The sequence below is a fragment of the Mus caroli genome, chromosome 13 (genome assembly GCF_900094665.2).
Source record: "Mus caroli chromosome 13, CAROLI_EIJ_v1.1, whole genome shotgun sequence".
NCBI classification, from domain to species: Eukaryota; Metazoa; Chordata; class Mammalia; order Rodentia; family Muridae; genus Mus; species Mus caroli.
The window spans coordinates 69,491,601-69,516,470 of NC_034582.1; the positions used below are offsets into that span (position 1 = coordinate 69,491,601).

Consider the following 24,870-nt stretch of genomic DNA (forward strand, 5'->3'; position numbering starts at 1 on the left):
ATATTTTTATTACATATTTTCCTCAATTACATTTCCAATGCTATCCCAAAAGTCCCCCATAGCGCCCCCCACTTCCCTACCCACCCATTCCCACTCTTTTGGCCCTGGCATTCCCCTATATTGGGGCATATAAAGTTTCTTTCTTTCTTTCTTTCTTTCTTTCTTTCTTTCTTTCTTTCTTTCTTTCTTTCTTTCTTTCTTTCTTTCTTCCCTTCCTTCCTGCTTCTCTTCCTTCCTTCCTTCCTTCCTTCCTTCCTTCCTTCCTTCCTTCCTTCCTTCCTTCCAGAAAACTTTCTTTGAAAGAAGTGTGATTTATTTTTAGTTTACCCATACACTAAGGAAATAGCTTTGGAGTTAGGTTTTATGGAGGGTTGGTATTTCCTGCTATACTTCCTGCCTTGGCTAGGACCTGATCCCACTTTTTGTTTGTAGAATCTGTCAATGCCATGAGAACCAGAGCTCAAGTCCATCTGTATTGGGCTCATATCCACAGGAGAAAATGGGTGTGGTACACTACTGACTTCCTAGTATCTAATTGACAGTGTGCTATTGCTTTCTAAGTCATCATGTATTAATGCTTTCTGAAAATACTTGAGAAAACTGCTTTGAGCCTGTATTTGTAGCTTTTCGTAGTTATTTTCAGAAGTGTAGTTGATTAGGAGCAGTCAGAATTAAAATAATGGAATTCCTAATTGCCTTCTGTAGTAGTGACATCCATATCCCATAGTAAGAAGCCATTGTTCTCTCCAGTTGTAGTAGGAAGCCATTATGTTACCTGAAAATCCTCCTGTTCTTCCACGTTAGGTTTCTGTGTATGCTGTGCCAGACAAGATAAATCAAGCCGATTATGCTCTGGATGCTGCAGTGACTCTTCTAGAGTTTTATGAGGATTATTTCAACATTCCATATCCTTTACCCAAGCAAGGTAGAGTACTACTGGCATTTCTAGGTGGCATTTGATGACCCCTATCATAGATAATATTATTATTACTGGTGACTCCCCATGATCCTCCATATTGCCCGTCACATAATGAAATTCTTAGCTAAGGTCAAACAACAGGTTGATCCTTCTGATAATCCCCTTACCTCTGACTTATCTAATCAACTGTTAATGACAGATCACTATACAGTTTCTGACAGTGCAGCCTGAGGATGGCTTTGCCCTCTGTGGTCATTAGCAGGAGGCAGAATAATGCAGGGCTTCATTTATTTTCTTTTGTCATTATCAGTACATACTTCATAGGAGAATAGAAAACAGCCCAAAAAACTTTTCTGAAGGACTACATATGCCAACTCTAAACCAAATGCAGATTTTATATGAACTCTCAAAGCTATTGGTTATTGTGTTTTTAGGAATATAGCTGCAGGCCTCCAAAATACAATAGTTTACTAAGGTAATTTCTTTTTTTGATTGTTCAGTTCCCAAATTCATTTTCTACATATTAGAGATGGCGCCAAGCCATCAGACCTCAGACCTGTTTTCCCAGGTACTCAAGGTGCTGAAGCAGAAGAATTAGAAGTTGAAGGCCAGACTAATTAAGGGAGGGAGACCTGTCTCAAAAAGTAAAGAGAAGCATGGGGGATGTATCTCATTGGTAGAGCACTCACCTTGCATGCCCAGGACCCTATGTTCAATCCCCAGTACTGACAAATAAAAGGGGGCAAAAGGAAAAAGAAATCAGAAGAGATGTACTGAGGTGCTTGGGACCTAAGCCTGACTTAGTCACACTGGCAGCAACATGATAGTCACGAAGCCTCTTTCTCCACCAGGAGCTTGCCTCTAGAGCTCCCTAATTCTGCATTCAAGGGCTTAGGTTTTCACTTTATCCTCTATTCTGAAGTTTATTACATTTGGGGAATATGTAGTTGTGAGATTGATAATGAGTTGTACTCCTTCCTACCCAAGATCTTGCTGCAATCCCAGACTTTCAGTCTGGTGCTATGGAAAACTGGGGACTGACCACATACAGAGAATCCGCTCTGTTATACGATAAAGAAAAGTCTTCTGCATCTAGTAAGCTTGGCATCACAATGACTGTGTCCCATGAACTGGCTCACCAGGTAGGAAAATTTAGTCATATGTGATTTATTTTCCTTTGAGAATTTCTTAAGAGCTTATAATGACATAAGTTTATACCCACTCCTTATTTTCACCCCCATTCAACTCTTCCTAGGTCCTCCTGGCAAAACACCTACTTCCCAACTTCATGTCTTTTTCCTTTATTTTTAATAAATCCATTTATGTATGGTTGGAATCCTTTGCTGGAGAATAGGTAGTCTGCCAGTTCCCACAACCTCAGAGAAACTGATTTTTAGTGTAATTTAATATCCGTTTCTCTTTTGCGACAAATGAAGCTACTCATACTGCTATTGTGTTTTTCATTTCAGAGGAGAGTTGTTTCTTTAAGTTTCAAGTTTTTTAATTAATTTTGAAAAGTCCTTATGTTTACTCTGATAAATTGTTTAATAAATACATTTACATTGTTAAACTGATAATCACTTTTCACATCTCTAAGTTTGTTATATCTGTTTCTGCCATAGTACATATAGATGGTACAGTTTCACTATAAAGTTGCAAATAAAGAGTCATATTTTTCCTTCAGTGGTTCGGGAACCTGGTCACCATGGAATGGTGGAATGACCTTTGGCTCAATGAAGGATTTGCCAAATTTATGGAGTTTGTGTCTGTCACTGTGACCCATCCTGAACTAAAAGTTGTACGTACTTGTTTATGTTTTTATATCTTTTATATTCCCCTCCCCACTCCCATTTGCCTCTGAGGTTGCTCCTCTACCCATTCACCCACTCCCACCTCACAGCTGTAGCATCAACCTGTGCTGGGACATCAAGCCTCCACAGGATCAAGTGCCTCTCCTCCCACTGATGTCAGATAAAGCCATCCTCTGTATCTGGAGCTATGGATCCCTCCCTGTACACTCTTTGGTTGGTGCTTTAGTCCCTGGGAGCTCTGCATGGTTTCGTTAGATGATACTGTTCTTCCTATGGGGTTGCAATCCCCTTCAGCTCACTCGGGCCTTCTCATAGCAATTCCATTGAGGTGCCCAGGCTCAGTAAGATGGCTATCTATGAGTATTTTCCTCTGTATTGGTCAGGTGCAGTTAGAACCTCTCAGGGAACAGCCATATCAGGCTCCTGTAAGGAAGTGCTTCTTGGCCTCAGCAATAGTGTCAGGGTTTGCTGTCTACAGATGGGATGGATCCTTAGGTGGAACAGTCTCTGGATGGCCTTTCCTTCAGTCTCTGATCCTTTTTTGGTCCCTGTCTTTCCCTTAGACAAGAACATTTTTGGGTTACAAATTTTGAGATGGGTGGGTGGCCCCATTCTTCAACTGGGGACAATGCCTATTTACTGGAGGTGGTCTATAGATTCTATCTCCCCTTTGTTGGGTATTTTGGCTAAAGTCATTGCCTGGCATCTGGGATTTTCTAGTGACTACCCCCAGTTCCCCATCCTCCTCTGCTGCATGTTTTTATTCGACTTCCTGACCCCTCTGTACGTATTCCTTCTTCTTAAGCTCTATATGGTTTGTGGGTATTCCGAACTTTTGGGCTGTTTTTTCAATGTCTCTACAAGCATATTTAGCATTTTGATTATAGAATTTATAGAAACGATAACTTCACTGGAAGCTTAGCAATGAGTCATCTTTGAAAATACTAACTGAACTTTCAATATAAATGAAGTATTAAATTATATCTTCCCTTAACATTAAAGAAATAGAGCTAATAATTAGCTGAATGTTCTATGCCATTTGCCAATGTTCAGGGTATTCATTGCATTTTAGATACTGGGTTCATATTACTATGAATATGCAAGATTTTAATGCATAGGATCCAAATTGACACATTGTATGAATTTTGACTCAAGTAACAAATTTAATTTAGAACTCATATGTAAATGTAAACAACCATGTTTTAACTGTAAGGAAATCATAAGCAGCAAGCAAAAATAAATTCACTTTCTATAAAAAATATCATTTTTAGTAAAATTCTTTTTATTTATGGGTAATTATTTTCCACGTTCACAAATATGTACCTATAATCCATTTATAAATAGTTATAGAATACATATTATATTATCATGCCCTGCAATACAAGTGTATCCTATTTCTAAATAATTTTTAATAATAAAATTATTATGGATACACAGTTGACTGAATATACTAAGTAAAGAAAGCTACTTATTCATTTAGGAATTTAATTTATTGTTTTTTACTGTAAGTCCCAAAGTTAAATATATATGCTTGAATGGAATCACTATACATTTTACTTCCCTATTTTATGTAGCTTTTGGGATACAAGTGGAATGATCTTCTTTCTGGGTTAACATGAGGTTAACTTTATTCCAAAGTGGTGAAAGAACATGAAATATTAATAGCATATTTACAGCCTCAGTTTCTTAGATGTTTAGATATTTTCCTTAGAAAGATTAGCAATACTGTTGTATTAGTTTTAAAAATATGAGATCAGTTGACACAGAAATTGGAATTCTAGTCCTGTTCTGCAGGCCAAGCCTTCCTCCTTTCATTCTTTTTACATTATTACCCCTTTATTTCTGTTCTCTATGTCAATAGGAAGACTATTTCTTTGGCAAGTGTTTTAATGCAATGGAAGTTGATGCATTAAACTCCTCTCACCCTGTATCCACACCTGTGGAGAATCCTGCGCAGATTCGGGAGATGTTTGATGATGTTTCTTATGAAAAGGTAAAAGCAGATTGCAGTGATGCAGTTTGGACATTAAGTTCATTAGTAGTTGAATAGAAGGCTTATAGTTCAGGTGTGGGATAGCTTGAAGTTGTGTGGGCCCACAGTCCTATTAGATGGACTTATGGTATGGTTTAAAATCTTGAAAAACTAAATGCAGCTGCATTGAAATGTATACAAACTACAGATAGTAATATTTTTCTTATCTTTTCAGGGAGCTTGTATTCTGAATATGCTAAGAGATTATCTGAGTGCAGATACATTCAAAAGAGGAATTGTACAGTATCTCCAAAAGTATAGTTATAAAAACACAAAAAACGAGGACCTGTGGAATAGCATGATGCATGTGAGTGGTGCTCAAAAGCTTTGCATTTGGGGCTGGTTAGCTGACTGCATTGTTGGGTTTTGCCCTGTACTATGGTATTCCATCCCAATGAACCAAAGTACTTTATCGAGAAATGAGAGTGACTTGTTATTTTTGATTTTAGATTTGCCCCACAGATGGCACACAAACAATGGATGGCTTCTGCTCTAGAAGCCAACACTCATCATCAGCCTCAGTAAGTCTCTCAGCCTGTCCCTGTCCACTCATGCATGTTCTCCATATTCTTTCAGTGGTATCTCTGCCAAATTTTTGAGGTTCTCAGTTAAATCACTCTCATCTCAGGGTGGTCTGCATTCAAATTGAAGCAGGCTAACAGTCTTTTAAAGATTTTCCTAAGAATCATATATGCAAGAGGATGTCCCAATCTTAGGGACAGAACTTCCCACAAACACTAATTGCTTTCACTGCACTCTCTCTAAAACAATGGATTTAGGACAAGTTTCAGTGGATGGTTAAGACTGAATTGTATCAGTCATTTCTAGAGCACTGCATTTGAAAAATGACAAATGGCAGAGAAAAATCTTAGACACTTACTGTGCATCAGGCAATGCTCAGTGTGATCAGGCATATAATGTCCTTTACTTCTCTCAACAGACCCATGAGCTATGTGCTATTATTGTTCAGGTCTTTAAATGTAGTAATGGGAAGGTGAGATACAAACCATGGTGGTAACTTGTAGAGCAGGGATTTAAATTCCATTTCAATTCATGTTTTCAACTGGTCAGCTATCATGCCATCTGAGCCACAAAATGGTCTGACTCTGTTTAATCTGGATTTGTGGGGTGTTTCCATAAACAGCTCTGGGTCACTAGAAATTCAACAAAATTTTATTTGCTATATTTTTATTTCCTTGTTTTGTTTTTCTTTCAGAGATTGCTTTATTAATAGTTTCTAGCTTATGCAGTAGGATATTTTGTTCTTCATCTTCACTCATGAGCATTTTCAGTGCAGAAGAACACATACTTTGTATTTCCAATTGCTGGTCAGGTACAAGCTGTCACCGAGCTGTCACTTTAGAAGCACAGCCTATTCATGGAACAGTTTTCCACCTTGATTGTCCAAGAGCCAGCACAGTCATGCTGGTTTTGAAAACCTTACTGCTTCCCCATCTCTTCTCTCATTCTCTTACTCACATGGCAGCTTGGTGTCCATGTGGTATGCCTGGACATTAGCTGTGCCAAGCAGGGCCAACTGTTAGGACACACAGGTTTGGAGGAGGTAATGGAAAGGTAGACAGACAAGGCTTAATGGTTGGGAGTAGGAGGGGAGGGTTGGCAAGGCAAGAAGCTAGAGAACAGAGGAACACAAGCTGGCCTCCTCTCCTCAGAGGCAGATCTCAGATGATGCATTCCACCCCCTTTTGTCTATAAACCAGCACTGGCGTCAGGAGGTTGTAGATGTAAAGACCATGATGAACACATGGACACTGCAGAAGGGCTTTCCTCTGATAACCATCACTGTGAGAGGGCGGAATGTGCACATGAAGCAAGAACACTACATGAAGGGTTCAGAACGCTTCCCAGAGACTGGGTAATGTTCACAGTGGGAATCTCTTTCTGGGTGGGATACAATCTTTGTTTTGAAGCCTGGCCCTCACTCCTTTCCTTGAGTGCTTCAGCTGAAACTGTGTGTCCTATACAGTTGACCCTACCTTCCCAAAAGGATTCAGAGGCTTTGAGTCTCTGTAAAGCTGACAGCCTATCATTTTCACATTCTCCCATTTTGCAGTTTAATAGGATGTTGTTTCTAGTTGTTGGCCTGAAGTCAGCTCTGATCTAAGTAGGCAGTTGCTGTGAAGTCACAGTAGTCACTAACATTGACTGGAGTTGACGAAAGAATTCATGTAATTTCCAGGAATTAAGAAATATTCAGTTCTCCAGAAGTCTGAGTTACATCCTAGAAGCCCTTAGCATGTGCCCTCTAAGAGTATTATTAGAAATGATGTGTTATAACTTATAAAATATTTGATGTATCTTAAACTAATTCAATCAGAACATAACTAAAGTACCAAAAATGTGTATATATGCTTTATACAGCTATGTATTACACTCAAGTTATGATGATCTGTGTATATATAAAAAGAAAGCATTTTGTAATATATATATATATAATTTTCATTTAGACAATATGAATGTTATAATATATATTATGTATATCAAGATGTATAGGGAAGTATTTTCAAGAAAATAAAAACATTTCAAAATTAGGAAATAAACTTGACAAAATATCACAATTTATTCGATAAAACCTATTCAGTTTTTCCAGTTGTCATAAAATGTCTTTGTGTCAAAATGGAAAAGTCCTGCTCCCAAATTTATCACATTTCAAATTTCATTGCCACATAATTTTGGTTTCACCGTTTTGCAGCAGTTCTCCAGTCCTGGTGTTTCTTGATATTTCTTCCCCAGTTCAGGCCATTTAATTTGCTAGGATTTCCTTCCACTTACATTTTCTCCTACTGTTTCTTCTTGATCAGATTCAGGGTGTTTGGAGAAACTCCACAGAAGAGAAGTGACATTCGTCTCTTTGGTATATGATTAAGGAGGGACATGATGCCAATCTGTGCCATTAATAGTGGTTATTATTTGAGGTTAAGCTTGGAACACTAGTCATTAATCACTTGAGCTTGCTTTTCTCTTTCTACTGTAGGGTCTGAGAAAGACAAATAGCAGTTGAGCTGGAAGGCAGGCTCAGCATACTATCAGGTCTTGGTATAACATCCTCAATACCATTCTGTTTTATACTATCCTGGCACATGATGGGTAGATGTCTTAAAAGCTGTTTGTTACGTGAATAAAAGCAATGAGCAATGTATATTTGCTTTCTTTTAGGTATTTGTGGCATGTTCCACTGACATTCATTACCAGCAAATCAGACTCAGTCCAGAGATTTTTGCTGAAGACAAAGACAGGTACTTTATTATAAAAATGGTTAGTTTAAGAAGTAAGAAATAGGGGCTGGCTCCGTGGTTAAGAGCGCCGACTGCTCTTCCGAAGGTCCAGAGTTCAAATCCCAGCAACCACATGGTGGCTCACAACCATCCGTAACGAAATCTGATGCCCTCTTCTGGAGTATCTGAAGATAGCTACTGTGTACTTACATATAATAAATAAATCTTAAAAAAAAAAAGAAGTAAGAAGTATAGAAATGGGTAGAAATCAGCTATCAAGCTTCTTTAGCTTTTGATTTTGGTGAAAAGGAATGGGAACAGGTTTAGAAGACTTGTTGGACTTAGTGGATGGCTCAGTTGCTCGAGTGCTTATCTTGCAAATGTGAGGACTTCAGTTTGAGCTCCAGAACTTAAATTTAAAAAACCAAAATGAGTGTTGCAGTGTGTGGTTGTGACCCTGGTGCTGGAAAGGTGAAGACAGAAAAATCCTAACTGGCAAGTCCAAGGCCAGTGAGTGTTCCTCTCATCTTCCTGACCGAAAAAAAAAAAGTTCAGAATCTAAAGAACATACACACACACACACACACACACACACACACACACCCTCACAAACAAAAATTCAAGTACTCAGCGAGAACTGGCTTTTTTTGTTTTTTTGTTTTGTTTTGTTTTTTTGGTTTTTTTTTCGAGACAGGGTTTCTCTGTATAGGCCTGGCTGTCCTGGAACTCACTCTGTAGACCAGGCTGGCCTCGAACTCAGAAATCCGCCTGCCTCTGCCTCCCAAACGCTGGGATTAAAGGCATGCGCCACCACGCCCGGCTGAGAACTGGCTTTTACAACCAGAAAAGTGGATAACGTTTGAAATGTTAATAAAGAAAATATCCAATAAAAAAGAAATTTAAAAAAGGAAATATCATGATATAAATTTAAACAGTTGAGCACTGTAACACTGAAAGAATAGATTAACAATGAAAATTCTCACTACTTTGTTAATACTGGGAAATATATGTTGGTCAGAAATGTGGTTGGAATATTTATATAGGTTTATAAATATCATAGAATCTGTATCTAATGCTACTGTTGACATCTGTCTTCTTGGTTGCTGTGATATAGTTTCTACAAAACACAAATGATCTCCATCTTTTCAGGATTGGAGTTTTCCCAGTTTCCTTGTGTAACCTCTGATTAGGAAAGCTTTTATCCATCCCCAGAGTAGATGGTTCTGAGATTTATCCTATCTGCTATAGATGTGCTCATCCTCCCAGAAGCAGTGCAGTGGATCAAATTTAACGTGGGAATGAATGGCTATTACATTGTGCATTACGAGGATGATGGATGGGCTTCTCTGAGTGGCCTTTTAAAAGAAGCACACACAGCAATCAGCAGTAATGATCGGGCAAGTCTCATCAACAATGCATTTCAGCTGGTCAGGTAATGCAGGCTGTGGAAAGTTGTGGCTTATTTCTGAAAACAGCTGTTACTGTTCAGATACTTAGTTTCTAGAGATGACAGTGATTGATTGATTGATTGATTGATTGATTGATGGCTAATGCATCCCCTCTCCAAGTTCTTCCAACAGGGAACATAGCTGTCAAACAGATGCTTAACCTCTGGTCTTTGAATACTAGCTGATATAAAATACAGAACCAGCATTTTAATCTTTCTCCTTAATAACTAAAATCAGGCTGAGGGAAATGTGTGGGAAGCCTTGAGACTGCATCCTATTGAGCCCCTTGCCTGTTTCTACAGCTTTGCTCTGAGACTTTTCTGGCAGTGATATGGGAGATGGATTTTGTCTCATTCTCAGTGCTTAACCTTCTTGAAGCCTTCTTGTGAAACTAAGTAATGCAGGTCCAATGTTCACAATGCAGCTATTGTACCAAATAAGAGATTTCATTTGAAGATAATAATTTCCACAGCATCTTTATGGAATATAGTTTATATAATTTGGCTTTTCAAGTGATCTTTGATGAACTGAGGCTGGAGTGAATATTATTATTCATTCTTTCCTGTCTTAGAAAGGGAAAGAGATTATTTTCCAAGCTTAAAATATGAATGTCTTCATTATTTAGGCAGTGATGAAGTTCTAAGAGAGCCATCTGGTTAGAATGAGGCAGCTCTATAATTCTCAGTTCCTATGTCCATCTATGCAAATGTAGTCTTTCCTTCTGGTTCTCTTATTTCTTCTATGAGCCTTGCAAGGTGATAAAAGCAGGGAGAAATTAAAGAATGCCTAATCAGTTGATTTTCCCTTACTTAAGTTCATCTGCATGACCTATTGTTGTAGAACTCTAGAATTGCCTGATATCCAGTTTATTTTTGAACAGAGATGATGAATTTATGACAAGGATTCTTATTTTTTTTTTTTATAAGCAGCAATCTCCCTGGCCTGGCTCTCTTGATCTTGGATTGAAGTTCTAAGCTTTGTCTGGAAGTTCAACACATAGTTTGATGTAACGGATACTAACATGTAGCATTTTATCCTAGCCACAGGCTGGATTTTGCTCTGTAATTGTGACTCTTCTTCTCCAGTGTTGTTTTGTGTGTAACAGAAGCAGTTCTAATGCAGTCATTATTTATTTATGTTTGCTGCTTTGTGAAAAGATTATTGCAATATATGTTAAACAAAAATATGATTTTCTATAAACCTGTAACCATGTTGTTTCTTCCTCAGCATTGAAAAGTTATCAATAGAAAAAGCCCTGGATTTAACCCTGTACTTGAAAAATGAAACTGAAATTATGCCCATATTCCAAGCTTTGAATGAACTCATACCTATGTATAAGTTAATGGAGAAAAGGGATATGATTGAGGTGGAAACTCAATTTAAGGTAAAGCCTGAGATGAGTCAAGTACAAAAAATGTATTTTCTTTCTTATTGATGAAAGAGTGCTTATTCTATGTGTTTGAATATATGTATTCAAATATGTGTGTTTGTGTGTGTGTATGTGTGTGTATACATACACAAATATATATCCTCCTGTACATTAAAGAAAATTGTTTGGATTAACTAGCAAATGCTAGGCTGGTACTAAATAGGTATAGTGTTGTTAGATTCTGTAATTTTCATAGTTGTTTTTCTTTATAATTATATATATATATATATATATATATATATTTATGTGAAGTTTCTCATCAACAGGAGTACTAGGCTATATGAGTTTTAAATGTTCTGTGACACTGCTCATAATCCTTGTCACTGCTCCTGCTGTATTCCACAGGACTTCCTCCTCAAGTTGCTGAAGGTCCTTATTGATAAGCAGACTTGGACAGATGAAGGCTCTGTCTCAGAGAGGATGCTCAGGAGCCAGCTCCTCCTCCTCGCGTGTGTGCGCAGTTATCAGCCCTGCGTGCAGAGGGCAGAGCGCTATTTCAGAGAGTGGAAGTCATCTAATGGAAACATGAGGTCAGTTCCCACTGAACATGCAGTGCAGCCTACTGATGTAAAGGGTGTCCTTTACCTTATCTTCCCTGTTCCCAATCATCGGCACTAACCACTGGGAAAAGCTGGATAGATGAGTCTTCCTACAGCACCTTCCTGGAAAATAAATTGCCCTTTAAAATTTGTATTTCCAACTTTCTGTCTTAAGAAATACAACAAAGAATTTCTGTGCCTAAAAAAATCAAATATCTGGAGAGTTAGAGCATGACCATAGTAACTCCCACTTCATGGAGTGTGTAGAAAATGGCTGAACTGACATGGCCATTGCCAGGCTGAAACAAAGGCAGTGGATTTTACAGAAGTTTCTCTCTTCAGAAACCCTGCTCACAATATGTAGCTATTGTTCACACTGGGAAAGATGAACAATGGCTGGAATCTCCACTCCTGCTAGGCACCAATCCTTTTGTATTTGGAACTTAATGGTGCCCAAAAATCATTTATGGCAACAGTCTGAATATTTGGCTTTAAAGGATATGTTTACCTAACCATAATGCTATTTACATTACTGACATTTTCTCATGTAATAAAATTTGAGTCTCAGTTGAATTTCTTTCACATCATTTTAAGAATATGCTATATGTGTAAGCATTTATGCATAACACTTGTTACAGTATTTCTGAGGCTGCTCAAATCTAGTTTTAGACATTTTCTCTTGTTTATTTCTATAAAGCGTAACAGAAGGAAATGGTAGTTTATGTTTTCAAAAGTGTTCCTGTGAGTATGGAACTAGTTTACAATTGGTCCCCATTACGCATCTAAGAACACTTGGTCTGTCTCAGGATCTAAAATGTTTATTCTTTTTTATAGCATCCCTATTGATGTGACCTTGGCTGTGTTTGCTGTCGGGGCCCAAAACACAGAAGGCTGGGATTTTCTTTATAGTAAATATCAGTCTTCTTTGTCTAGTACTGAGAAAAGCCAAATTGAATTTTCCCTCTGTACAAGCAAAGATCCAGAAAAACTTCAGTGGTGAGTCGTGCATTGATGTGCGTATGGCCAAGGGAATTTGAATGGCATAGGATTATTCTGGCACTTGTTCTAGCTCTATTGCCCAGGAATGATTTATTCTGCTGGAAACACTATGCAAGTGGGCACATACCTAATAAGAGTGTCAAGTAATTAGAACCAAGTATTGGGGAAAATATTTAAGGAGTATGTATTGTGTGTCTTTACAGCAGTAACAACTTTGAAATATTTAGAGACAATTCTAGAAACCATTCTTTTGAGAAAATGAGAGACTATATAGTGTGGGTCTTTTAAACATTATAGAAATGTTAGCTTTTAATCATGTTACCATAGTGGGTTTATCAAGACACTACCAATTTACCTTTGAGGACTTTATGATTGGCAAACAGAACTTTTCATTTATATGTTATTTTATTGAAGATTTTGTAGGTTTTCAATAACTTATAATTCATTACTAACATCTCTTCCTCTGATCTTTAAAGGCTTCTAGACCAAAGTTTTAAGGGAGAGATAATAAAAACTCAGGAATTTCCACATATTCTCATACTCATTGGCAGAAACCCAGTGGGTTATCCATTGGCCTGGAAGTTTCTGAGGGAAAATTGGAATAAGCTTGTACAGAAGTAAGTAGTACTAAAAAGTGTGGTGGGATTGGATGCATTTTTATCACGCCCCTCTCCCTGTGTGTGTGTTTAACTTTTGCTATTTATATAAAGGACTATCTTACATTGAAGATAACTTTTCAAATTAAATTTTTATTTGATTTAAAACTTTAGTTGACTTCTAATGCTTGCATCTGGATAGTAATGCTTTCCACCCCATCTGCTTCTTCCTGTACTCCTTGGCTTGCCTGAAACCTTCCTCCTTCAAGATCAGTATAGCTCTGCCCTAACTGATTCAGCCCTATGTACAGCTGTCATTTGTTTTAGGTTCTTAGTCTTTTAGTTTTTGGTATGAATTGTATTTTTACAAATAGATTGATTAAGCGTTATAAGATATATAAGATACTTAAAATATATATTGAATGGACATCTTTTGACATTCTCTAGATTTGAACTTGGCTCATCGTCCATAGCTCACATGGTAATGGGAACAACAGACCAGTTTTCCACCAGAGCACGTCTTGAAGAGGTAAAGGGGTGTGTGTGAGAGAGAAATTCTCTCTTTGAAACTTGAGTGGCAGTTAGCTCCTAAATATGGGCAGGAACAAAAGATGTGGCACACTGAGAATGAATCCTGTCATTTGGATGCAATTTTTGAGTTCCAATGTATATGCCTCTCATGTGACAAGCTTTGCTCTGCAATTAAGAACTTGGACTTAGCCAGGTGTGATGACATATGTTTTAAATGACAGGACTCTGGAGCCAGCAGCAGGCAGATACCTGTGAGTTAAAGGCCAACTTGGTCTACAAAGCAAGTTCCAGGCCAGTCAAGACTACATTATAACACCCTGTCTTGAAAACAACAAACAAACAAAACAAAACAATTCCCCCCCAAACCCATCAAAAACCTACAGTTTTAAACACACACACACACACACACAGACACACACACACACAAACACACAATTGGCCCTCGTTTAAAGAACTTAAAGTAAATGCTAGAGGATCGAACAACTGATATGACCAGCTATGGTGGAAGAGGCAGAGAGGGTCTACCTTAGTTTGGAACTTAGCAGACTGCCCCACGGCCCCCAGAGGAGGTACCACTTCCAGGCCCTCTAACACACCCAGGATCTTAAGATGCCAGGATCCCAGGAGCTTGGTAACACCAGGATGTCAGGATCTCAGAGGAAGCTTGACTGCCAAGAATTCTTACACACCAAAAATCTCAGGATCACAGGATTCTGGAATCATAGGATCACAGGATTCTGGAATTATAGGATCACAAAGAAAGCTGGACTCTGAGGAGTTCTAACTCAACCAGGATTAAAGGAAGGACAGGCTCCAATTAGATATATCAAGGGCAGGGAGCACTTGAGATAATCAGATAGCAGGAGGCAAGTGTAAAAACAAAAACAACAGAAACCAAGGTTATTTGGCATCATCAGAACCCAACTTACCAGTCTAAGCTTTTGGGCCTGTCACACAAGTCACTACTGGAGTGGGCGTGGCACCAACTCTCCCAGCATAGCAAGTCCTGGATACACCATCACACCAGATAAGCAAAATATGGATCTAAAGTAAATTCTCATGATGATGATCGAGGATTATAAGAAAGACACCCTTAAAGAAATACAGGAGAACACAGAGAAACAGCTAGAAGCCCTTAAAGAGGAAACACAAAAATCCCTTAAAGAATAACAGGAAAACAAAACAAAACAGGTGAAAGAATTGAACAAAACCATACAGATCTAAAAATAGAAGTAGAAACAATAAAGAAATCACAAATTGAGACAACTCTGGATATAGAAAATCTAGGAAAGAAGTCAGGAGCCATAGATGCAAGCATCACCAACAGGATACAAGAGATAGAAGAGAGAATCTCAGGTACAGAAGATACCATAGAAAACATTGACACAATAATCAAAGAAAATGTAAAATGCAAAAAAATCCTAACCTCCAAAATCCAGAGAATCCAGGACACAATAAGAAGACCAAATCTAAGGATAATAGGTATAGACAAGAAGGAAGACTTTCAAATTAAAGGGCCAAGAAATATCTTCAACAAAATTATAGAAACAAACTTCTCCCATCTAAAGAAAAAGATGCCCATGAACATAAAAGAAGCCTCCAGAACTCCAAATAGTTTGGACTAGAAAAGAAATTCCTCCCGTCACATAATAAAAACACCAAATGCACAAAACAAAGAAAGAATATTAAAAGCAATAAGGGAAAAAGGTCAAGTAACATAAAAAGGCAGACCTATCAGAATTACACCTGACTTCTCCCCAGAGACTATGAAAGCCAGAAGATCCTGGGCAGATGTCATACAGACCCTAAGAGAACACAAATGCCAGCCCAGGATACTATACCCAGCAAAACTCTCAATTACCATAGATGGAGAAACCAAGGTATTCCATGACAAAACCAAATTTACACAATATCTTTCCATAAATCCAGCTCTTCAAAGGATAATAAAGGGAAAACTCCAACACAAGGAGAGAAACTACAACCTAGAAAAAGCAAGAAAGGTTTCAACAAACCTAAAAGAAGATAGCCACATGAACAGAATTCCAACTCTAACAACAAAAATAATGGGAAGCAACATTGACTTTTCCTTAATATCTCTTAATATCAATGGACTCAATTCCCCAATAAAAAGACATGGACAAACAGACTGGCTACACAAACAGGACCCAACATTTTGCTGCATTCAGGAAACCCACCTCAGGGAAAAAGACAGACTCTACCCCAGAGTAAAAGGCTAGATAACAATTTTCCAAGCAAATGGTCCCAAGAAACAAGCTGGGGTAGCCATTCTAATATCGAATAAAATTGACTTTCAACCATAGTGATCAAGTAGGCTTCATCCCAAGGATGCAGTGATGGTTCAATATATGGAAGTCCATCAACGTAATCCACTATATAAACAAACTCAAAGACAAGAACCACATGATCATCTCATTAGATACTGAGAAAGCATTTGACAAAATCCAACACCCATTCATGATAGAAGTCTTGGAAAGATCAGGAATTCAAGGCCCATACCTAAACATAGTAAAAGCAATATACAGCAAACCAGTAGCCAACATCAAACTAAAGGGAGAGAAACTTGAAGCAGTCCCACTAAAATCAGGGACTAGACAAGGCTGCCCACTCTCTCTCTACCTATTCAATGTAGTGTTTGAAGTCCTAACCAGAGCAATTAGACAACAAAATGAGATCAAAGGAATACATACTGGGAAAGACGAAGTCAAAGTATCTGTATTTGCAGATGATATGATAGTCTATATAAGTGACCCTACGAATTCCACCAGTGAACTCCTAAGCCTGATAAACAACTTGAGCAAAGTGGCTGGATATAAAATTAATTCAAACAAATCAGTGGCCTTCTCTACACAAAGGATAAACAGGGTGAGAAAGAAATAAAGGAAACAACACCTGTCCCAATAGTCACTAATAATATAAAATATCTTAGTATGAGTCTAACTAAGCAAGTGAAAGATCTGTATGATAAGAACTTCAAGTCTCTGAAGAAAGAAATTGAAGATCTCAGAAGATGGAAAGATCTCTCATGCTCATGGATTGGCAGGATTAATATAGTAAAAATGTCCATCTTGCCAAAATTTATCTACCTATTCAATGCAACTCCCATCAAAATTTCAACTCAATTCTTCATAGTTTTAGAAAGAGCAATTTCCAAATTCATCTGGAATAACAAAAAACCCAGGATATTGAAAACTATTCACAACAATAAAAGAACTGCTGGTGGAATCACCATCCCTGATCTCAAGCTGTACTACAGATCAATTGTGATAAAAACTGCATGGTATTGGTACAGTGACAGACAGGTAGATCAGCATAATAGAATTGAAGACCCAGAAATGAACCCACACACCTTTGGTGACTTGATCTTTCTCAAAGGAGCTAAAACCATCCAGTGGAAAAAAGACAGCATTTTAAACAAATGGTGCTGGCTCAACTGGCAGTTAGCATGTAGAAGAATGTGAATTGATCCATTCTTATCTCCTTGTACAAAGCTCAAGTCCAAGTGGATCAAGGACTTTTAAATAAAACCAGATACTCTGAAACTCATAGAAGAGAAAGTGGGAAAAAGCCTCTAACATATGGGCACAGGGAAAAATTCCTGAACAGAACACCAATAGCTTGTGATATAAGATCAACAATTGACAAATGGGACCTCATAAAATTGCAAAACTTCTGTAAGGCAAAAGATACTGTCAAGAAAACAAAAAGGCCACCAACAGATTGGGAAAATATCTTCACCAATCCTACATCTGACAGAGGGCTAATATTCAATATACACAAAGAACTCAAGAAGTTAGTCTCCAGTGGAACAAATTACCCTATTAAAAATGGGGTACAGAGTCTAAACAAAGAATTCTCAACTGAGGAATACTGAATGGCTGGCTGAGAATCACCTGAAAAAATGTTCAACATCCTTAGTCGTCAGGGAAATGCAAATCAAAACAACCCTGAGATTCCACCTCACACCACTCAGAATGGCTAAGATGAAAAGCTCAGGTAACAGTAGATGCTGGCGAGGATGCGGGGAAAGAGGAACACTCCTCCATTGCTGGTGGAATTGCAAGCTGGTACAACCACTCAGGAAATCAGTTTGGCAGTTCCTTAGAAAATTGGACCTAGTAGTAACTGAGGACCCAGCAATTCCACTCCTGGGCATATATCCAGAAGATGTTCCAACTTTTAACAAGGACACATGCTCTACTATGTTCAGAGCAGCCTTATTTGTAACTAGAGTGAACCCAGATGTCCCTCAACAGAGGAATAGATACAGAAAGTGTGGTACATTTACACAATGGAATAGTACTCAGCTATTAAATACAGTGAACTTATGAAATTTGCAGGCAAATGGATGGATCTGGAGTATATCATCCTGAGTGAGGTAACCCAGTCACAAAAGAACATACATGATATGCACTCACTGATAAGTGGATGTTAGCCCAGAAGCTCTGTATACCCAATATAATTCACAAACCACATGAAACTCAAGATGAAGTAAGACCACAGTGTGGATACTTCTATCTATCTTAGAAGGGGGGAACAAAACATCCATGGAAGGAGTTACAGAGACAAGGTGTGGAGTAGAGACTGAAGAAATGACCATCTAGAGACTGACTCACCTGGGGATCCATCCTATTTACAGTCATCAAACCCAGACACTGTTGTGGATGCCAACAAGTGCTTGCTGAAAGAAGTCTGATTTAGCTCTCTCCTTAGAGGCTCTGCCAGTGCATCACAAAATACAGAAGTGGATGCTCACAGCCATCCATTGGACTGAGCATAGGATCCCCAATAAAGGAGCTAGAGAAAGGACCCAAGGAGTTGAAGTGTTTGCAGCCCCATAGGAGGAAAAACAATATGAACTAGCCAGTACCCAGAGCTCCCAGGGACCAAACCACCAACCAAAGAGCACATATGGTGGGACTCATGGCTCCAGCTGCATAAGCAGATGGCCTAGTTGGACATCAATGGGAGGAGAGGCCCTTTGTCCTATTAAGGCTCTGTGCCCCAGTATGGGGGAATGCCAGGGCCAGGAAGCAAGAGTAGGGGGGTTGATGAGTAGGGAGAAGGGAGAGGGGATAGGGCGACGGTGTTTTTCGGAGGGGAAACCAGGAAAGGGGATAACATTTGAAATGTAAATAAATATCCAATAAAATACACACACACACACACACACACACACACACACAATTGGTCATCATTTAAAGTCATTAAAAGTGAATGCTAGAGGTTCAAACAGCTAATATGACCAGCTGGTAGAAGAGGCAGAGAGAGTCCAGGCGCTTCAGTATCCAAAATCATGTTTCTCTTCTCACTTATAATATTCTATACTTTGTGATTTTTCAGCAGTCTCTAAAATCCATCTCTAAAAATAAATATTAAAGAATGAAACTTATAGAAGATAGGAGCTATGAGAACCTACACTGAAGATATTTATTACAGTCACATTGAACAGTTATCATGGAGTTCTTTGTGCTCAGGCAAAAATAAGAAATTGTAATGAAAATGTCTGGTAAGAGAGAACATGAGACATACATGTATTCTACCAAAGGAGACTTTTTTCCACTCCTCTAAAAGCTGCTGAGTGTGTTCTTGCGAGGTGTATATAAGTTGGGTATTCAGCTGTATCAGTGCGGCAGAAGACACAGTCTAGGTTCGGGAGAAATGGTAAGCGCTGGCTTTGCTAGAGCTTGTATGGAAGTACATATTTTAGCCATAATATCACCACTGTGGGCTCCTTAAGGATAAATGAAATATTTTAGCCAAAGGGTGAAGAGAAAATATTGATGACTTATTGTTGAAGAGTTCTGAAAGTGATTTTCAGTTGATGAGGAATCAATCTTGGGTCCAGTGATCTGTTGAGCGAAGCACAGGCAGGGAGAAGGGAGTCTTTCTTCTCGTCCCGAGCAGGAGGCAACTGGACTCTTAATTAACTTTAGAACAGCTCCGCATCATTCTGACTGGATCTTCCTAAAACTCAGTCTTGCCTCCACCCACTATTCCAAAACTCATAACATGGTAGTATGAAGTAGGTTTTTGAGGAATTAGCTGTCTGGAATTCATAATAAATTATGTCTTGGTCTATTCTTGCTTCCTTACTACCCAAACATGGGTTAATGCTGTGAACATCTAATGTGAAATGGGTCAGTGTTAACTACTCTTGAAGGTGAAAGGAAGCAGCACAATTTTCAGTGCTTTGGCAAAGGCAGCCTATCCATCATTCGAGCTCAAGGCTTCAGATAGATACCCAGGGATGTGACAAGAACAAAATACATTTTGAGGAGAGCGCTGCAAGTTTCTTATATCTCTGGAAACTGTGTAGATTTTATCTGGAGGGACCAAAGCAGGAATTGTAGATTGGGATAAAAATATTGTCAAGATTTGAGGTCTTACCACCATAACTTGTGAAGAGCCTCATTCCTTACAGTGTTGGCAGTAATAACACATAAGGCCAGACCCCACAGAAACAGTGCATTATGTGGTTGATGCTATTTTTTTCCCTTGGCAAAGAAGATACTCTGCACATTCTGCTTTTCAGATATCATATTTAAAAAATTTAATAAGCATCTGTGTATATATAACAGAACCCATATTAAATAGACATACTCAGTTAAACCTCAAATAAAAAATGTCAAACAGCAAAGCCTTTTAAAGTCTGGCAACTGTGAACATAGAAAAGCTAGAGGAAGAAATACAAACCTGATGTCATGTGGCATGAGCTCACTTTGTGTAGCTCAAACATAAGAGATACATAATCATATCCAGATATCTAGCACATTCTTCTATGTAAAATGTCAGCTAACATTGGAATTGTAGCTTTACCTTTCTATTAAGTTCCCTTAGATGACCATCTGCTTAATATAACCGAACTAATGCTTTTAAAAATCTTCTTCCCCCCCCAAGGTAAAAGGATTCTTCAGTTCCTTGAAAGAAAATGGCTCTCAGCTCCGTTGTGTTCAACAAACCATTGAGACCATTGAAGAAAACATACGATGGATGGATAAGAATTTTGATAAACTAAGACTGTGGCTGCAAAAAGAAAAGCCAGAGTTGCTGTGACAATATGTTTCTTGCCAAGTTCCAGAATTTATGATGAGCAAAGTTTTGTTCAATTTGAGTATTTTTAAACTAAAGAGAGTTGTTTTGGCTACTACTGAAGATATTTTCTTATTTCATTTCACTTGATTATGTCTGAGAAAAGCTTCAATGACTGTGATTGACAGGTTTAAACCCAAGTGCCCAGCTCCTTGCCACAGAAAAACCCTGGGGGCTTCTTCTCAGTTTATACTTCATGCTTCTGTGTCGGTCATTCATCAGTATTTTTGTAAGACTGAACAGTGAGGCATAACTGTGCAGTGAATGCTTGGATCATTAGCCATGCTGGGAAGTGGCTGTGCAGCAGTCCTCCTGTTGATCTCTCTGGCTCTACAGTCCTGCAGTCTCTCTTCCTGGGTTCACTTATGGGTGCTGCCTTGCAGGATCCAGTTAGTCAGACACTTTTGCCCTCTGGATTTTGTTGATAGTGTTTGGTAGTTGTGATCCATGAGGGAGTGCATAGAGGTGTTTATTTTCTTGTACTTGCCTCTGGATGACTTTCAACCTCTTACTCATAAGAGGTGGCCTTTTTTTCCCCCTGCACTCTGATAACTGCTTCCTTTTCATCCATTGGGGCACGGGGCAACAGTGGAAATCTGCTGATACCAGTCATGGTAGTACTTGTCATTTTCACTGAACCTACGTGCACATTTGTTTTTAAAAATATTGTATATCTATAACCCTCATTGGATAAGTCAAATATGAGAGCCACTTACTTTCTTTGGAAGGTTATTTTTAAAAATGCGGAGTGCATTCAGATCTGTATCAGAAATATCTCATTTTAAGATATACTTGTGAGTCACTGATCCCTTAAGTAGGGAGTAGGGCTGTAAATTCCTAAATAACTCATATTAGCACTTACTGCAAATAAATCATTGAGGACTCACTAACAAAGGACAATATTAGTAATATGTTTATATTAGTATAAGGAGAGAATTCTTTAAGTCTTAATAAATTTTTTTTCGATGTATGGCATAAGTGATAGGAAAAATATCAACATATGGTGCTGTAATATACTATGAAATAAAGCGATTTTAGGGGTCAAGGGTTCAATTGTCATATTTTCACTGGCCTAACAAAACACTTGAGATTAAATGAAGATTTTAGATGATGGCTTGTTGGCTCTGTTATTAAAGGCCTGTGGTGAGACACTATGGCTACCATAACAGGTATCAGGGAAGAATGTTTATCCAGTATTGGCCAGAAAACAAAACAAGAGCCAGATAGAAGTCTGGGGACACAGTGTATTGGTCAAAGCCATACTCCCACAGACTGGACCTACTTCTTCAATTACACCTACCTACCATTCAAGCATGAATCATCAGTGAATTGGTGACAGCAAATGGATTAATCCACTAAGGAGCTCAGCCCTTACGGTCAGTCTCTTCTGTTACTATTACCACCAGGTGGGAGCCAAGACTTCAACACACAAGCTCGCTGGGGCCACTTTATATCTAATCCACAACAGATGTGTTTACAGTTCTATTTTTATATTAACTTCATCTGACAGCTTGAAAATAGAAAATGATTCACTGGTAATTTTTTCCCCCCAGACTACATATAAAATAAAACACAGAGCCAAGATTTTCATGTAAAATATTTTCCTTTAATTGAATAATTTTATATCTTAATTAATGAAACACAAATACTGATTTTTGTTTTGGTCACCTTCACTTTTGGAAAAGCCCATTTTCTAAACAGATAAAATATTACATATGCAGCAACTTTTTGTAATAAAAACCACCTGTTCGTTACTTCTAAGGCAATATCTGCAATTGTTTTCACCTGACTAGGATTTGAAAAGTAAACAGTAGAAGAGAATAAAAAGGATTCCTTTAGATCCTATGGCATATGCAAGTCACTGTGAGTTACCAGCAAACACCGAAGTCTTGAGAATATTCCTAATTAAAAAAATATTTTTGATACCTTAAGTATATGTGTGATTTTACAGCCACTCTTAAATTTATTTATTTTGTTATATCACTTAAATATATTCCTATGTGTGCATGGAAGTTTGTATATTAGAGCCATAGCCTTGGAAGCATATGTGCCAATGCCAAAGGTTTTAGCATGCTTTTAGAAACGAAAAGAGTACACAGACACCTACACTGCCAAGATACAAGGATTAGACAATAATGAATTCAAAACTCAGGGAGTGTGATGGTTTGAATATGCTTGGCACATGCAGTACCATTGTTGGAATAGAAGTGGCCTTGTTAGAGGAAGTATGTCATTGTGGGTATGGGATTTATGACACTCATCCCAGTTCCCTGGAAGCCAGTCTTCTGTTTACCTTAGGAACAAGATGTAGAACTTTTAGCTTCTCCTGCACCATGCCTACCTGGATGCTGCTATGTTCCTGCCTTGATAATAATGGACTAAACCTTTGAACCTGTAAGCCAGCCCCAATTAAATGCTGTCCTTATAAGAGTTGCCTTGGTCATGGTGCCTGTTTACAGCAGTACAACCTATCTAAGACAGGGAGTACATTCTTGTTTGTTTTGTTTTGTTTTTTGCTTTTCGAGACAGGGTTTCTCTGTATAGCCCTGGCTGTCCTGGAACTCACTTTGTAGACCAGGCTGACCTCGAACTCAGAAATCCGCCTGCCTCTGCCTCCCAAGTGCTGGGATTAAAGGCGTGTGCCACCACCGCCCAGGGAGTACATTCTTATCAGTGCCTTAAAAACAGAATAGTGACTGTCCCTTTTATAAGACTGGGAATTAAATACTTTTGTGGGTAGCATTTGAAATCTAAGAGGTGCATGCATGTTTTGTAGAGAGTAATTTTAGAGAGTTAACAAAATATCATGTTCATTATGGATATAATGTTTTGCTTGGTCTTACCTATCCCCTGGGAATTGCTCATGATGTAAGTTATATTTAGTAAAGTTAATTAAATCGTAGTAAAATCTTTACATTGATGGCAACAAAGGCTGTGATTTCTGGAAATAAGAAAGTTGAAGTCTGGTTTATATGCACCTGACATCTCGTCCAGCATTCATTGCTAGGAAGTAGAAATGGAATTAACTGTTTATCAATTTTCCATCAATGATACCAGTGCAGTGCTCAGAAAAATCTTAGGTACCATTCAAAGATGTTAAGATAGTTTAACCTGCCTTGATATAGCAGCAGATTTTAAATTTCAGTGTATACATTGTATGTACATACGCGCATTGGAAGAAGTTGAGTTTTGTATTTGATAAAGATGCTTTAGACAATGTGGCAAGTGACTATAAGCAAAGGATTTCGATCTGGTTTTCATGTAGAGGGTGGAAACCACAGTTTAATGCCATGGTAAACCCGGATATTTCAAGCCATATGAGTATTCTAAGAATCCCCAATTTATTGCTAAAAGTTGTACGTTAAACTCTAGTCTGTGCTTTGTTTTTCTGCTAGCTTCATTCAAGTCTCAGTGTGTCTTGTTTGACCATGAGTAGAAGTCCTCATTCCTAGGAAAGTAGAGTTCAGGCAGGAAAGGAGATTGATGCTCCCAAGGTTTACCTTGGGTCATCTATCATTAATTTATTAGCATCCCCCAAAGAGTTATACACCGAGTATACAATATTTCATGTTTGACTTATCAACAGTAACCCAAAGATACATCAAAGCTGAAGAAAAAGACATAATAAGAAGTCGAAATACTGACAGAAGTTGGGAGCATTATTTTTCAAATGCTAAAAAAGATTTAGTGCAAACCAAAAATACTAATGAGATTTACAGGCACTGTATATATAAAGTGCAAAGGTTTGTAAAGGCTTTCTGGGATTTTTGGTGTTTTAAGAAACTATCAAATATATTTCTTACAAATATAAAGCTTCCTTCTCCCATCTAAGGGCAATTAAAAATCTTTGAAGTTTATCAATACTCAATACAGAACACATGTGAAGCAGACAAATTCAGTTTTGTTCTGGAAAAGAATAACAACTCAGTGTTTAAAATGTCAAAAGACATAACAAATACCACTGTCCAGAAACCACCCAGAAAAAACTGTCATCAAGGCCTTTGTTCTTCAAAAGTCACCATCCACCAGCTGAAGAATTTCTATTCAGATACCCTTAAAATAAAAGGAAATATGAGTGAGTAGGTTGTTAATATAAGGTCATCAGTTACTTTGAGAAATGTGGAGCAGCTTTTGTTGGTGTACTAACTGCGCTATAGGAAATGAAATGGATCCTGGTAAGAGAGCTGGGTCATTTAACCCATAGTTTAAAACAAAACAAA

The 24,870-nt window shown here is 38.2% G+C and overlaps 2 protein-coding genes across 10 annotated transcripts in view; one reads left to right on the forward strand and one right to left on the reverse strand.

The window, feature by feature from the left end:
• Nucleotides 1-22,581, forward strand: part of Erap1 (endoplasmic reticulum aminopeptidase 1) — a 46,088-nt gene extending 23,507 nt beyond the window's left edge. Inside the window, exons 5-19 of one of the 2 annotated variants that reach the window (XM_021180595.2) lie at nucleotides 805-925; nucleotides 1,907-2,061; nucleotides 2,604-2,717; nucleotides 4,592-4,723; nucleotides 4,938-5,069; nucleotides 5,212-5,283; nucleotides 6,484-6,638; nucleotides 7,940-8,019; nucleotides 9,247-9,430; nucleotides 10,674-10,830; nucleotides 11,221-11,405; nucleotides 12,249-12,410; nucleotides 12,890-13,030; nucleotides 13,457-13,538; nucleotides 20,459-22,581. In XM_021180595.2, coding sequence (XP_021036254.1) covers nucleotides 805-925; nucleotides 1,907-2,061; nucleotides 2,604-2,717; nucleotides 4,592-4,723; nucleotides 4,938-5,069; nucleotides 5,212-5,283; nucleotides 6,484-6,638; nucleotides 7,940-8,019; nucleotides 9,247-9,430; nucleotides 10,674-10,830; nucleotides 11,221-11,405; nucleotides 12,249-12,410; nucleotides 12,890-13,030; nucleotides 13,457-13,538; nucleotides 20,459-20,614 — 2,028 coding nt within the window. In that variant the 3' untranslated portion in view covers nucleotides 20,615-22,581. The remainder of the gene's footprint in view (nucleotides 1-804; nucleotides 926-1,906; nucleotides 2,062-2,603; nucleotides 2,718-4,591; nucleotides 4,724-4,937; nucleotides 5,070-5,211; nucleotides 5,284-6,483; nucleotides 6,639-7,939; nucleotides 8,020-9,246; nucleotides 9,431-10,673; nucleotides 10,831-11,220; nucleotides 11,406-12,248; nucleotides 12,411-12,889; nucleotides 13,031-13,456; nucleotides 13,539-20,458) is intronic. The other variant, XM_021180596.2, reaches the window with a different exon arrangement.
• Nucleotides 22,245-24,870, reverse strand: part of Cast (calpastatin) — a 110,055-nt gene continuing 107,429 nt past the window's right edge. For 7 of the 8 annotated variants that reach the window (XM_029485008.1, XM_029485011.1, XM_029485007.1 and 4 more), the window contains one exon: nucleotides 22,671-24,703. The gene's annotated coding sequence lies outside the window, so the exon portion shown is untranslated. Of the gene's footprint in view, nucleotides 24,704-24,870 lie in introns of all 8 variants that reach the window. The other variant, XM_021180602.2, reaches the window with a different exon arrangement.